General features: G+C 52.0%; 1 protein-coding gene across 7 annotated transcripts in view; it reads right to left on the bottom strand.

Moving 5' to 3' along the window:
• The window catches only part of Cbfa2t3 (CBFA2/RUNX1 partner transcriptional co-repressor 3), a 74,546-nt gene that overhangs the window by 7,187 nt on the left and 54,044 nt on the right, over nucleotides 1-13,315 (bottom strand). For 5 of the 7 annotated variants that reach the window (XM_051201728.1, XM_051201726.1, XM_051201730.1 and 2 more), the window contains 8 exons: nucleotides 11,256-11,497; nucleotides 10,967-11,056; nucleotides 6,375-6,556; nucleotides 5,558-5,787; nucleotides 3,214-3,311; nucleotides 2,354-2,552; nucleotides 1,802-1,870; nucleotides 626-816 (listed from right to left, as the gene is read on the bottom strand). In XM_051201728.1, coding sequence (XP_051057685.1) covers nucleotides 626-816; nucleotides 1,802-1,870; nucleotides 2,354-2,552; nucleotides 3,214-3,311; nucleotides 5,558-5,787; nucleotides 6,375-6,556; nucleotides 10,967-11,056; nucleotides 11,256-11,497 — 1,301 coding nt within the window. The remainder of the gene's footprint in view (nucleotides 1-625; nucleotides 817-1,801; nucleotides 1,871-2,353; nucleotides 2,553-3,213; nucleotides 3,312-5,557; nucleotides 5,788-6,374; nucleotides 6,557-10,966; nucleotides 11,057-11,255; nucleotides 11,498-13,315) is intronic. The other 2 variants (XM_051201727.1, XM_051201729.1) reach the window with 1 other exon arrangement.

Genomic DNA, 13,315 nt, shown 5'->3' with positions numbered 1-13,315 from the left:
CTGTCCCTTCCTAAAGGGAAACCCATACATCACTTTCCCAGAAGGACTTTTCCTTTCTTCCTGACATCCTACCAACCAAAGTCTTGGAGCAGAGGAAACAGTCTTCATAAAGTCCTGCTTCACCCACCCTGTTGAATGGGGTACAGTGCTGAGACATTCACACACTCAGTCATAGATCTCATGGCTTTCTCCTTCTTGTTCACTGAGCATCTCCCTGCTTGCCAGAAGCTGAGGGAGACCCCAGGATCCTGAAGTCTCTTTAAACCTCTTGCCTTCACATGTTAAAGAAGAGAGGGTTTGATATCAACAGGCTTCAATGGAATATGGGCCCCAACAGGAGCCAGGTCCCCAGACAAGCCATTACGCACTGGACTTTGAATTACTGCTACTTGCAGGTTGGAAAAGCCTTACTAGGCTTCATGGATCTCTACATTTACTGACAAACAGTGCTAAACAGACTGCAGGCTTGCTTATGCCACTGGTGACAGTCATGACCACAGAGAGCAGAGAGCTCACTGGCCTAGAGGTTGCACAGGTGTAGTGTTCTAATCCAGGTTTGGTCAGCCTTTGGAATACAGTGCGTCTGGAGGCAGACATGGAGTATAGAGGTACCCAGGGGCCTTACCTCACTGGAGTCCTCTTGCTGGTTGATGACAGTCAGGGCATCCTCTGAGGCCTGCCGCTTGGCCTCAGCTAGGGCTCGTTCCATCTTGGCACGCTCTGTGGTGATGAGTTCATGGGCTTTGCGCTCTGCATCAGACACGGCTTTCTGTAGTTCTGACATCGCCTGGCGCTTCACCTCATTCACAGCTTCTTCTGTGAAGCACAGAGGTGGGCTTGTGGTCACACTGGCCAGCAGTCACCCAGGCTAACTTACCTGGGGTTCTGGACCCTCTACACTCACAACTTGTGTAGGAGCCTAAATGCAGTTGTATGCACACATGCTTACCATCCATTGCATCTGTGCACATAAAGGCACAAGTCAATGATCCCACACCTTTGCTAACAGGTTTGTGGATGAAATGTTTATCTAATTATTCCTTATCAATAAAAACTTGGGAGTCAGATATCAAAGAACAAAGAAGATCAGAGAAGTGGTGGTGAAGCGACCAGTGACCTCTTTTCTCTTTCCTCAATTCAAAAGGCTTCTCTACTACTTCCTGTGTCTCTCTATATGTCCTGGGACCTCCAAAAACCTCTATGGCTAATTTTGGTCAGCTAGTAGCTAGCTCTGCCATCTGATTCAAGGCAAAGTTTATTGGCAGTCTCAAGAGTGTCAGAGTACGAATATGTGAGTCCTGGGCATGTGTGCAAACCCTGGTCAAGAGGAATAGAGCTATGGGTAAACTTTCCAAAGCACAACCTGCACTTGCCAGGGTCATGGTCCTCACTCTGGTGTGCATCTTCAGAGGGTGAAAGCTAGTTCTCACCCCAGGTTCTGGTGTTGCCCAGGATTCTGTTCTAATAGGCTCAGGCAAACTGCTGCTGTGAAGGACCTGCTTGAAGACAACAGGTCTGCTCCTTGGCTATGCTTGGGCCTATCCATGGGGGTCAGAAGGGGACTATGGGAACTTTGGCTGTAAGTACCTGATTCATATTCTCTCTCCTTTCCCCTTCTTCTCCCCCTCTCTCTGTATCTCTCCTTCTGTTTCTTTCTCTCTGTGCATTTTGTGCACATCCCTGTGTGTAGCCCAAACTTGTATAAATCTACAAACTTGCTGCATGTGAAGTCCATCAGAGTCACAGACACTTCTTATGGTTGTCTGGTTGTCCCCAGGTCTGTCCCTATAGCCTTACTCACCAGCCTTCCTCCAGATCTCCTCAGGCATATAGCCAGAGAGGGTCCTGGGCATGAAATCCCGGTGCAGATCTGAAACAAAAGGATGAAGGTACAGTGTCATACACAAGGTTGGGCATTAGTTGCCCTGTTCCACATTGGGTTCCTTTCCACTCTGGCCAGGGCTTGAAGCCAACATTTTTCCCCTGGGAAAGAGGGCTTTACATGCCACAAGGGAAAAGGGGAGATTGGGGTGGTGTGCTCTGTAGCCTGTGGACATGGATTCAGGCTGGGAACTGGGCATGTCCTAGACCTCCCCTAGTCTCTGTGGTCACCCCTGTGGTGGATGGGTAAATAGAAGCCTCTAAGTGCCACCACCTAAGCTTGGCCTGTACCTACTAGAACCTGGGACATATTTCTGCAAGTGAAAAAGGCCCCCTTTTCCAAGTGATGCTGTCTGTTTAAGTAAGGTATAACTGTTGGTTAGCTTTCTGGGGAATTAGTTGCATCTACAGAGACTGTGTAAAGCTAGCAACCCCTCACTGCAGGTCTTCCATGTCCTTCCTTGGTACACACCTAGCTGAGACCCCTCAGGGCCACTGCAGCTGTTGAGGGACCTGGCTGAGGTGGGAGTGGAGCCCTTCTTCCCTTCCTCAGAGTCACTGTAGCACCGGATCCAGTGGTTGAGTTCTTCACGGTCAGCCTCCTGGCACCGGCGCAGCACAGTGAGGGATCGTCGGGTCTTCTCCACCATATCCATGATGCAGTTCAGGAGCTGCAGGTGGGTGGCAGGGCCTTCAGTACGTTGGAACCGGGGCTGTGGCCAGATGTGGCCATCCAGCATGGAGGGGGTGGTCAGGGAGCCAGCTCATCATCCCTGAAGGCAGGGCACAGAAATCTACCTTGGCTCCCCACAAACAGTGAATGGCTCCTAGTGCCTATGGGCACCCAACTTGAATGGGAACTTCTTTGGATGCAAGGGAGAGGCTTGGGGGGTGTTCCTTTGAAACTCTGAGAGCAATATGCCTTGGGGACATTTCCAAGAAAGAAGCAGGTAAGGGATATATACTTCAGGGTGCATGGTTAGATGAATGGAGACATGGTCCACTTGGCCTGACCAGGGGCTCAGGCACCTACCCTAAAGATGTCCTACACCACTGGGGCTCTATTCTGCAAGAGTTTTTGAACAGGAAATAGTGGAAGAGGAAGGGCCTGTCTGCATTGTTCAGCATCCTTGTCTCTGTTCTTCACAGCACCCTGATAGGTCAACTATAGACAATGATGCTCCCATAAAGGAACAGGCTCCCATAAAGGAGTAGGCACTAGATAGACCTTGCCAGGAGATGCTGAACCCACAGGAGCCCAGACTCAGTGTTGCTCCCTACCCCCAGCCTTAGGATCCAGAGTTGGAAATCACAGGGGCCCAGTAACCCCACCTGGACACTCACACTGTTGAGGTGTTTCCACTCTTCTGCCCACTCACGTTCTGTGAGCCTATGGTCAATCACTTCTTCTTGTCGAGACCCAGTCATGGCTGAAGAAAGGGCAATACACATTTAGGGCCCTATGCAGATGCCATGCCCCACCCTTGCTCATAACTAACCTCTAACTTGGATCTCAGGTCCTGCCCCTATTCCCAGGTGCCTCCTACTTCCTAAGTACCATTCCTACCTGAGGGCACCAGGAATAGGATAAAACACTTGTCATCCCTGGTTCTTCCTTGACCATTCATTCCCTTCCTACTAGCCTTCTAATCCAGCTCCTCTTGCTTTTTCTATGCCTATTTCTGATAGGCAGCTCTAAATCCACTTTAAGGGTCTGTCTTATCATGGTCCAGAAACCTCAGGGCCTCTGTGCAGCTGCTCAACTTGTATGTGTTTATGACTTCCTCTCAAATATCTGTACTCCTATGCATTCCTCAGAGTCCAGGCCACAGGGCCCCTCTACAGCTGTAGAGTTTTTGGAATTCCTGAGGCCATGTGTGTCTCTGGTCTCTAGGTACAAGACTTCCCTGTTTATTCTAACCCCAGACTGTCAGCTCCATGAAGAAAGATAGTGTGTTGTGTTTACCTTTGGGTCCCAGGCTGAATTCTGGCCTGGGTGCTTACCAGCCCTGAGTGTGATCTTGGGATCAGATCTACTGGCAGCAGGGTCAGACAAAGTAGCAAGCCAGGATGGCTCATTCCCCATGGGATTCTGGGGCCCTTATCTTGCCACTCTCTACCTCAGTTTCCGGACCCTGCCTAGTTCTTAACATAGTGAATAGTTAGAAAGATCCCAAGATGACCTTGTAAGTTTGGGGGGGAGGAGATATCCCTAAGCAGGGCTTGATGCTAAACACGTTCCTTTCTTTCTGTTCTGACACTGGGAGGGAAGGTCCGTCCATCATCTTTCCCATATAACAGATAAGGAAACTGAGGGGTCATGTCTGTCCATAGTTACCAGGCAGGAAGTGGGGGAGGCAGTATATGGGATAAGGCCAGGCTGGATCTGTGACCTTGGGGATGGTCAAATGGGATGGGGCAGGATGTGGGTTGCCACTGGCTGGGGCATGAGGGTCTTGATGGACCTCTCTTGGTTTTTCTGCAATGTCAAATACTCCCAATGTAGTAACTGAGGCTGTGCAGGTGACCTGGTGCCAATACAGGCTTCCTGGGGGCAAAGCCTGTCTTTAAACCTGTCACCAGTGCATAAGGACCTCCTAGCACCCTAACCTGAAATGCCTTCCTCGAGCTGCAGAAGGGCAGGGAGTGGCCACAGCCGTCATCCAGCACTCTCTATGGTTGCCCACGAGGGGCCTGTGCCAACGCCCCAACTAAAATAGAGGCTGAGATCTGTGCGACAGCTGGCGTTTATTTTTGCATTAGCAGAAGCGGGTGGGAATTAGCACCTGCCTGACCCGGCTGTGGTGAGCCAGACACTGTCACCTGCTGCCTAGGCCCAGGCCCTGGAAGCTTCCACAGTGTGAGGGTGTAGGGAGAGGCCTCTGCTGACCCAGTTCTGGGACCCTATAGGTATCCCGAGTGACCCTGGATGGTCATTTCTAGCATTCCCTTTCAACACACTGGGGTGTAGCCTGGCTGGGCTTGGCAGGTGTTGCTGTAACCACCCATGGCTGCTCCACTTGTATTCTTTGTGCCTCAGTTTCCTTGGAGGTGTGAATACAGGCTGAGAAATGACAGAGTGCACATGCTCTGTGTCAGCTGCTGTCCCTGTCATCAACAACTGGCCCTTGGGGTGCACTGTGTGCCAGGTGCTCTATCAATGCCCCTGTCCTTATACAACTGTTCTGACAGAGGGAGAAACTGAGGCACAGAGCAGTCATCACATAGCCCATTTCTGGATTCAAGGAAAGCCAGGCAGCTCTGCTGTTAGCCTTGCCCTCAGCTACTCTGGCCTTAGGCTGCCCAGTCCAGGAGGGTGGTAAAGTCTGGTCCCTAAGATAGTACCCTCTGTTGTAGTGCTATTCTGTGTGTGAGAAGGGGCAACTTGGCTCTGAAGGGGCATGTCAGGTTAGCAGGGCACTGGTGTGGCTACTGGCTCCTTACACCTATTTCCTTACTGGACAGATGAGGTGCTGACTACGGCTTCAGTATCTTCCACTAGAGCATAGGTACAAACAGCTGCGGACTGGGCCCCTAAATAAATGCATGTAAACTCTTAAACTCTTAACACAGGCACATGCAGGTTCATACACATGGGCAGGCTTGCAGACACATGGGTTCACACACTCTCTGTGTCCATACTTCAAGGGGTCGATGGCATTCTCATACCACTTACCAAGGGACCGATGGCGCTCCCGCAGTTCTCGGGGGTCAGAGTGTCGGTAGGAGTCCCGGAAGTGGTGGGCCATGGCCATGTCCTCGAGGCGATAGTGTGGGGGCGGGGGTGGTGTAGGGTGGGGCAACCCATTGCTGGGACTGCAGCGCTGGGCAGGGCTCAGGGTGCAGGACCGCTTACTGAGGTGGTCGGGGTGCAGAGGGTCTCGGTCTGACCCATTCTCTTTGGTCCTGACCGAGAAAACAGATGGCCAGTGGATATCAGCCCCAGTCTTGGGCAGAGGGTAATAACAGGTGAGGAGAGCAGATAGGGTGGGGGCAGAAACTCAGAGGAGCCCCACTGGGGTGTGGTTCCCTCCTCTGGAACTCCTGGTGGAGAATGGAGAGAGGGAGACACCCAGGGTCCCATGGCCAGGTGTGGTCCCCACCATAGTACAGTGGTAGAACCAGTACCTCTGTGGCCAGTCCAGTCTAGCCCAGCCACCATGGGCCCTAGGCTCCAGGTCACTCAGGGTCCACAAATAGCACAAAGAAAAATGAGTTCTGGTGGATAGACCCCTTCCTGAACTGCTGTCCTCCAGAGATCCCAGAGACTCTTGGTCCATCCCTCAAACAGGGCAGTGTATGCCGCAAAACCCAGTGTCACCAGCCCACTAGCCTGCCCCCGAAGCATGCAGCAGTATTAGCAGCATTTGGTCAGTCCTGCTATAGACAGCAGACTAGACCAGCTGTCTGGCAGAGCTGTGGCAGAGGCAGATGCACAGGAAGAGGCCACCTTGGGTCATCTCCCTGCCTTGTGAATTGTGAAGGGCGGTTACCTGTCAGGTGTTCTCCTCTTGCCGTTTTCGTTGACTTCCAGCAGGAGCTCAGAAGAGTCGACCGGGGAGGTGGCACTGGCATCCAGAAGCAGTTGTTCATGCTGGGCCAGGTACTGGGCAGGCGTCTGCTTGGCCAGGCGGGCACAGTGCAGGAGCTCCCGCTGCAGCAGTGGAAGATTAGCCTGTGGGCAGGACAGGGACGTTAGTCACATTGACTGTCAGTTCAGACCAGTAGACAGCCCAGGGCTGCCTCTGTGTGACTCAGGGCTCTGGATCCCTTAGGTTCCTGTTCCTTCCCACTGCATTGAGGGAAGTGACAGGCCTGAGCCCTGCTAGATACACAGCAATATATGGACTTTCTGCATCGCCATGCTTACTCCCAGTCTGCAACCAATATTCCTTACGTGTATCCTGTGTAAGCAGGCACTATACTGCCCTTGGCACAGAGAAGGAAATCAAGGTTCAGAGAGGACAAGCAAACACAAACACACACACACACACACACACACACACACACACTACACACTACACACTACACACATGCACGCATTGCACGAGCAGGGTAAACAGAGGTGCTTCCTGCAGACCCTAACTGCTGCAGGATCTCTGCTCTAGCCCCCCAAAATGCACTGGCCAGAAGCCCCACAGAACCATCCCCTCTCTTCCCACTGCCTCCTACTTTCTAGCCTCAACCAGAAACAAAGCTCACAGCAGGACCTCAGACATCAGTATATGCTTCCACAGCCATGCAGCTCTGTGCACATGGGGAATATGACCTGCATGAACCCTAGCCTCAGTCATGACATCACAGTTCGATTCGGCATTTGCAGATGAGGCCACAAGAGCTCATAGACTCCATCTCTAAACCTCTGAATGTCACCCTCGTGCTAGCCCAGGGTCTCCAGGCATTGCTGGTGGTCAGGCTTTCCAGAGCTGCCATGAGTAGGGTGGTAGGCTGGCCCTGAGCATGCTGGGCTCTCAGGAGAGCCAGCAGTTCTAAGTATTTGTAAATAAACACACTCCACAACTTTCCCATGCGCTTCAAAGCTGCCAGGGCAGCCTTCTCCAGCCTCTGCCTCCTCAGTCTCTGTTGGCGCATCCACCCGGCCCATCAGGCAGCCGATGCATTTTTGTTGAGCTGTGTGGCTGCCAAGCCTGTTTTTCTGTTTGGATAGCTGAACGGGGGCCAGCTCACCATCTGCCGACCACGTCAGAAGCATGAGCTGGGATGAGGTCCTGGGAGGTCTCAGTAGCCCAGAGTCTCCTCCCTCACCAGTCCCCCACCCACCCTGTCCTCTTCTTGGCTAGCATGGTGGGGCGGGGGCTGGGCATAAGCACCATCTGGTTGCTGTTAGGGTGGGGAAACATCTGGGGTTCTGGCCAGCTGGGGCCATCTGGGAGCTGGAGCCTTGGGTGGGGCAGCTTCTGAAAAGCCCCACTGTCCAGTTCCATGAAGGCAGGTATAGGACAGAGTGGAGGGGACCCAGGTATCAGGTAGGCTAGCCAAACAGTCCAGAAACACAGCAGCCCTTGGCTGGGGGTACAGGAGTACTGTTCACCCAGAAAGAACAAGTCCCCATTCTTCTTCAGAAGTCCCAGATATCATTCAGAGGACACACCAAGCTGGTTACCTGGTACCTGGGCCCCAACTTCACTTGGCATGGAGATTTTGATGTCCAGAAAAACCTAAAGCATCTTTTTCCTCAATAGGACTCTGGGAGAGGATACATGGCACTAAGAGAACCACCACCGTGACAGCTAAGCCACGAGTCTCACTTTGCTCTGCAGAGCCCTTCCACCACAGGCTGTCTAGCTCAAGACTCGGTGGACCACTCACCCTGGTTGGGCTACTGAGGAGTTGTGTGACCTTGGGAAGTCACACAACTGCCTCCTGCCTCATCTGTAAACCAGAGCTCTGGAAGCCCTGGTGTGATAGGCTCCAGTGAGCCCCAGGTGAATTAACTTGGTTCTTCCTATCCCTTGTGTGGCAGGCACTTTGGTCTTGCCTAGGAAAGGACCCAAGAGGAACTTGGAGTTGGAGCCAAGCTCTGCCCAGCCACACCTTCAGAACAGTTTCTTCTTGGAAGGGCATCCCAAGAGGTGGCCATGAGAAGCACTGTAGAAGCCAGGAGGTTCAGTAAGGTGCTATGCTGGCTCACTTGACCAGCCAACAGGGGACCCTATCCAGTGAGGGCAGTGAGGCACCTGGAGTTGCCTGAGCTCTTCCTCTGTTTCTAGACCATTGGTTCTGGGATTCTGCACTGCTGTACCAGCAAAGAAGCCATGCTCTTGACTGGGCAGAGTGGGCCAGTGCTCTGGCTCTTGTCTTGGCAACACGGTTAGAAGGACTGGCTACAACCTCGCATTTTTAGGTTTTACCTTTGGTTCTTACTGTCCCTCCACCCCAAGAGCTCTGTATCATGGAGATAGATGTACCACCGGTGTTCCTAACAATGAGGCACAGAAATCCTGGGTGAGCTATGAGGTGGGCAGAGAGAAAGGAAAGTGGAGATGGTCCCTTGACAAAGCAGTGCCGGGCAAGGTGTTCTGCCCAGTACTTGCTTTGGGTGATGCCATACTAGGTTAGGTGGAAAGGGTACTGAGGGTAGGGACCATGAGCATTGGAAGCTGGGATATTCCAGGCATAAATAAGGTGGTCAGTGCTACAGAGCATCTGCTGTAAACACTGGCTCTGACAAAATAAGCAGGCGCATGGCATCCCAAAGACAGGAGGTGGCAGAGTCAGCAATATGTGCAGGGTGAAGGGAATGAGGGCCTCCAACGCACTGCAAATGACTGCCAGATGGGCCCACGCGCTGGCACCCGAGGCTTCTCTGTTGTCACTAGCTGCAGTGTGAGCCTATCAAGGTGTGGGTGGGAGGGAGGATGCAGTGGATATGGGGTGTCATGTGGGGTCCACCTGTGAGGTGCCAGAAGGATTGAGGCTGGTAGGACATGTACTGTGAATTTTGTGGGAACTTTGAACCATATAAGACCCAAGCTCAAACCCAGCCTTGGGTCTCTACCAGATGCAAAAGTGAGGGCTTCAGTTTTTCTGCTTACTAACTCGACAGTGTCAGGGCCTGTGTGTCCCCCTCTATGGGGTCAACAGAGCATGTGTGCAGAGATCTTTATAATCAATTCTTGGTCTAAATCAGGCAGTTAAAAAAACTTGCAGATGTAACTACCCTGAGAGAAGGGAGGACTCCAGCTACAGGGGCTGAGTACAGAGGAGTGGGGCCAGCCTAGTGACTGCTAGGTAGCTAGGTAGGGGCTCACATCTTGGAGCTTACTCCCTGTGTGGTCTGACCTTGAACTTTGACTAAAGAAGAAAACAGACATGCAGGAAGCATAACCTGAGGCTGTAGCTGTAAGTGGAGGTGGGTGCCCTAGGGTGTGGGCATGCTAGCATCTCTCTGAGAGGTTTAAGTGGAAAGACCTTACATATTTGGAAGCATGCCACCTTCACGCTTCAGAATGAAAGGCTGCAGTGTATCACAGGCCCTACATGAGGACTTGGCTCATTCTCAGTATGTGAGTGAGTGAGTGAGTGAGCGAGCAAGTGTGTGTGTGTGTGTGTGTGTGTGCGCGTGTGTGTGTGCGCGCACGTGCGTGTGTGCGTGCGTGCGTGCGTGTGTGTACAGATTACCAGATTTTACAATCCAGCATCTCACTAAGCTTGGTGGTGTATACCTGCAACCCCAACTACTGGATGCTGAGGCAGGAGTATAAGGAGTTCAAGGCCATCCTGGGAAACTTAGAAAGGGCTAGAGCTGTAGCTCAGAAGTGGAACACTTCCATGTACAAGACTGTGTTCAACCCCAGCACTGAAAACAACAAAACCACTAAACCACAAAACCCAACCAAACAAAACCCAACCCACCCCCACCCCCAAACAAATGCAGAGTCGCATCTGAGTGTTTGGGCTTGGGTGAGGAATCTGCCTTGCTTGGGGGCTCTGGTTACTTTACCAAAGAGATCCAGTACAGTATCATACTCATTCATGCAGCCATAGTCCCAAGTTTGTGTCCTGTGTTTAGCACAGCATCTTCTGGCTGCATCCATTACCCTGCTGTCCAGTCACAAACCTGCCTGTCTATCACCTGGTCACTGCCTTCTGTACACCTATTCCTTCACTCTATTCCAGCCACACGGACAGTTGCTGTTCCTCCATCCCCAGGGCCTTTGTATATACTATCTCTGTTTCTTTGAGAGCGCTGGCCAAGCTTTCTCCAGCCTTCTCAGTCACCATGAAATACCCATCCGTGATTTCCTTACTGTACACATCTCCAAATTCTACCACTCTCTTCCTACAAGGTTATTGCTTTAGGGAACTTTGTCTACCTGTTCATGCTATCCCCTGACCCTTGCACAGCCTCTGGCATGGAGTAGGCAACAAATCTGCTGAGGGATGAGAATACACATTTTTTTGTGGCTGACTCATGATGGCTAGCAACTAGTTTACAGCCCTAACTAGTCAGATCTAGTGGTCAGCACCATATTCCTGGGCAGCTGAGAACGATGCCGGGTAGGAAGGGAGACTGGGGACTGGGACCTCTCAGGGAGCCCTCAGGTAGGATGGATTTGGTTACCTTCAGAAAGGGGATGACGAATGGCCGCAGTGGGAAGTTGGTGGCTTCTTGGAGCTTGGAATGAAATTCTTCGATTGTCAGAGTTGAGTTCTGCAGGAGAAAACACCTCATTTAAAGGTTCCTATGTACTATCTGAACCAGCTGCCCCACCTCCACCCCAGGAAGGAGGGGACTCTGGGTCTGGCCTGAGTGATAAGGAGAGAATAATGGAGTTGTAGACATAATGATGGAGTCCATGGCAAAGTGGTTGTCATGGGAAACACAGGTGCCTGATGGCCTGGAGACTCACCACTAGCCCCAGTACCAGTGTGCGCACACGCTCCCCAATCTCAGGCGAGATGTCACTGCCAAACTGCTGCAGGGTGGTGAGGAAACGCTTGAGCTTGCTGAGCTGCCGTGCCCCACATGCAGGGGGCAGGTGTTGTGTGGACAGCGAGGCAGTAGATGAGGTGGCTGGGCCATTACTGAAGCCATTGGGTGTAGATGGGGCACCATGGATGGCCGTAGGTGAGTGGCTGCTGCCGTTCATCACTGCAGGAGGACCGCGTGAGTGTTATGACAAGGCATAAAAATTGCACTTAACGATCATAAGTACACCTGGTGACAATGATATCAATGACCCAAATGACAATGATGATGACAGTAGAGTTCAGAGCGGCCATGTCCAGTATACTACACAGCTGCCATTTTATCCTTGCAACCATACTGTGCTGCTCATGGGTGTTATACTCTTACAGATATGCAAACTGGTACTGGGAAAGTGACTTCCTTCCCCCCAGGTACCACATTCAGGAGCATGGTAGAGCTCACACCCTGGGAGTAGCTACAGAGACAAACATTTGTGGGGTTGGCTTACAGTGTCCCTGGGGGCTTACCCTGGACTTGAGGTCAAGACCTTCATACCAGCCAATATTGTAGGTCCTCCACATGAGCAAATGCCCAGTCCATCCTACCAGACTGGCTCAGGTTTCCACTATGAGCAAGCACTGGGCCTCTTCACCCATGGTACGGGAAATGAGAAGTCACCCCCCATCACCCCAAGAAAAGGCCAGCAACTCTGCCCTTGTTGAAACAGCCTCAAGCAATACCCTCTACCCGATCTCTTTCCCACCCCTGACTCTCCTCAGCCCTGAGCACTGTCCTGGGAGCCTCTCTAAGCCTCAGTAATGCTATTGCCAGCAAGTAGCCCAATGCTTGAGCTGATGAGACTCAAGATCAGGCAGAGCAACTGAGAACCCCTGGGAGGAGCTGGTTGAATTCTTCAGGAGATTTTGACACAGAAGGCTGTGTCCAAGGGCTAGTTCATGTTGAGGACAATCAGGTGACTAAGGAGACATCTGATAAGCATGCTACAGGATCAGGATCATGGCTGCAAGTCACTGAGCCATGGCTGACTAGATGGTCCTGCCATCCACTCAGAGTATCAGGGCCAAGGCCAGGGGTTGCCACAGAGTCCTTTGCCTCTCATCCCTGAGTGACAAAGGCATGATTAGCAGACTCTGCAGACAGGTCAGAGTTCACAGGTCATGAAGGCTACCTCTATATGTAGACATTTGTTCATACACCTCTGACTCACTCAACTGTTGCTTTTGTTCTTGTCTTATGCCTCCTAACCTTAGGGATGCACCACTGTCTCCTGCCTTCACCAAGTGTGCAGAAGCCAGGTTCTCAGGCCTGGGGTGACCTCAAGACCACAGTCCCCAAGGCCCCAGCTGTCTCATTCCACCCATGGTGAGGCCTGGTGGTGTTCTAAGTGCCAAGGGAGAGAGGGAACCCCTCTTTCTAGACTTAAGATTCCTCTAGGCTTGCCTGGTTCAGGGACTCTAGATGAGTTTCCCTGGGGTATCCTCTTGCTTCAGGCAGTGGGTACCTCAGCAAGTCACTCTAGACCTCACCTGCCTGAACATCTTGACCCAAGCTCTGGGAGGAGGCCTAAGGGCTGGGCATGGAAAGGTGAGGTAGAGTCTTTACCTAAGTCCCTCTTTCCTAGCCCTCAAATCTCTGTGGCGTCTATGGCTCTTGCAGGGTCCTGTCATACCACTGCTCAATACTACAGGACTTGGGACCTAGTCCTACTCGGCCAGTCTTGGAGTTTCTGTTTCCCCTATGGGCCCCACATAGCCCTTTCTTGCTAACTAGTGCAGTGCCTGGCTCTATCTTGCCCAGAATTGCTTGAGGCTCCCGCCCAGATAAACCAACTAGGTTCAGGGCTGGTGGTTCCACATAAGCATGTTCTAGATCTACATAGGCATACAGGGCCACTAAGACCCTGGGATAAACACTTCATGAGTAGACCCAGCTGGGGGCCCCCAACTGTCTGATCCTTCCACATGAGTATAAGGCAATAAC

The sequence above is a fragment of the Phodopus roborovskii genome, unplaced genomic scaffold (genome assembly GCF_943737965.1).
Source record: "Phodopus roborovskii unplaced genomic scaffold, PHOROB, whole genome shotgun sequence".
In the NCBI taxonomy this organism is placed as follows: Eukaryota; Metazoa; Chordata; class Mammalia; order Rodentia; family Cricetidae; genus Phodopus; species Phodopus roborovskii.
Note: the sequence above shows the minus strand (reverse complement) of the source record. Positions and strands in the feature narration are given on the sequence as shown.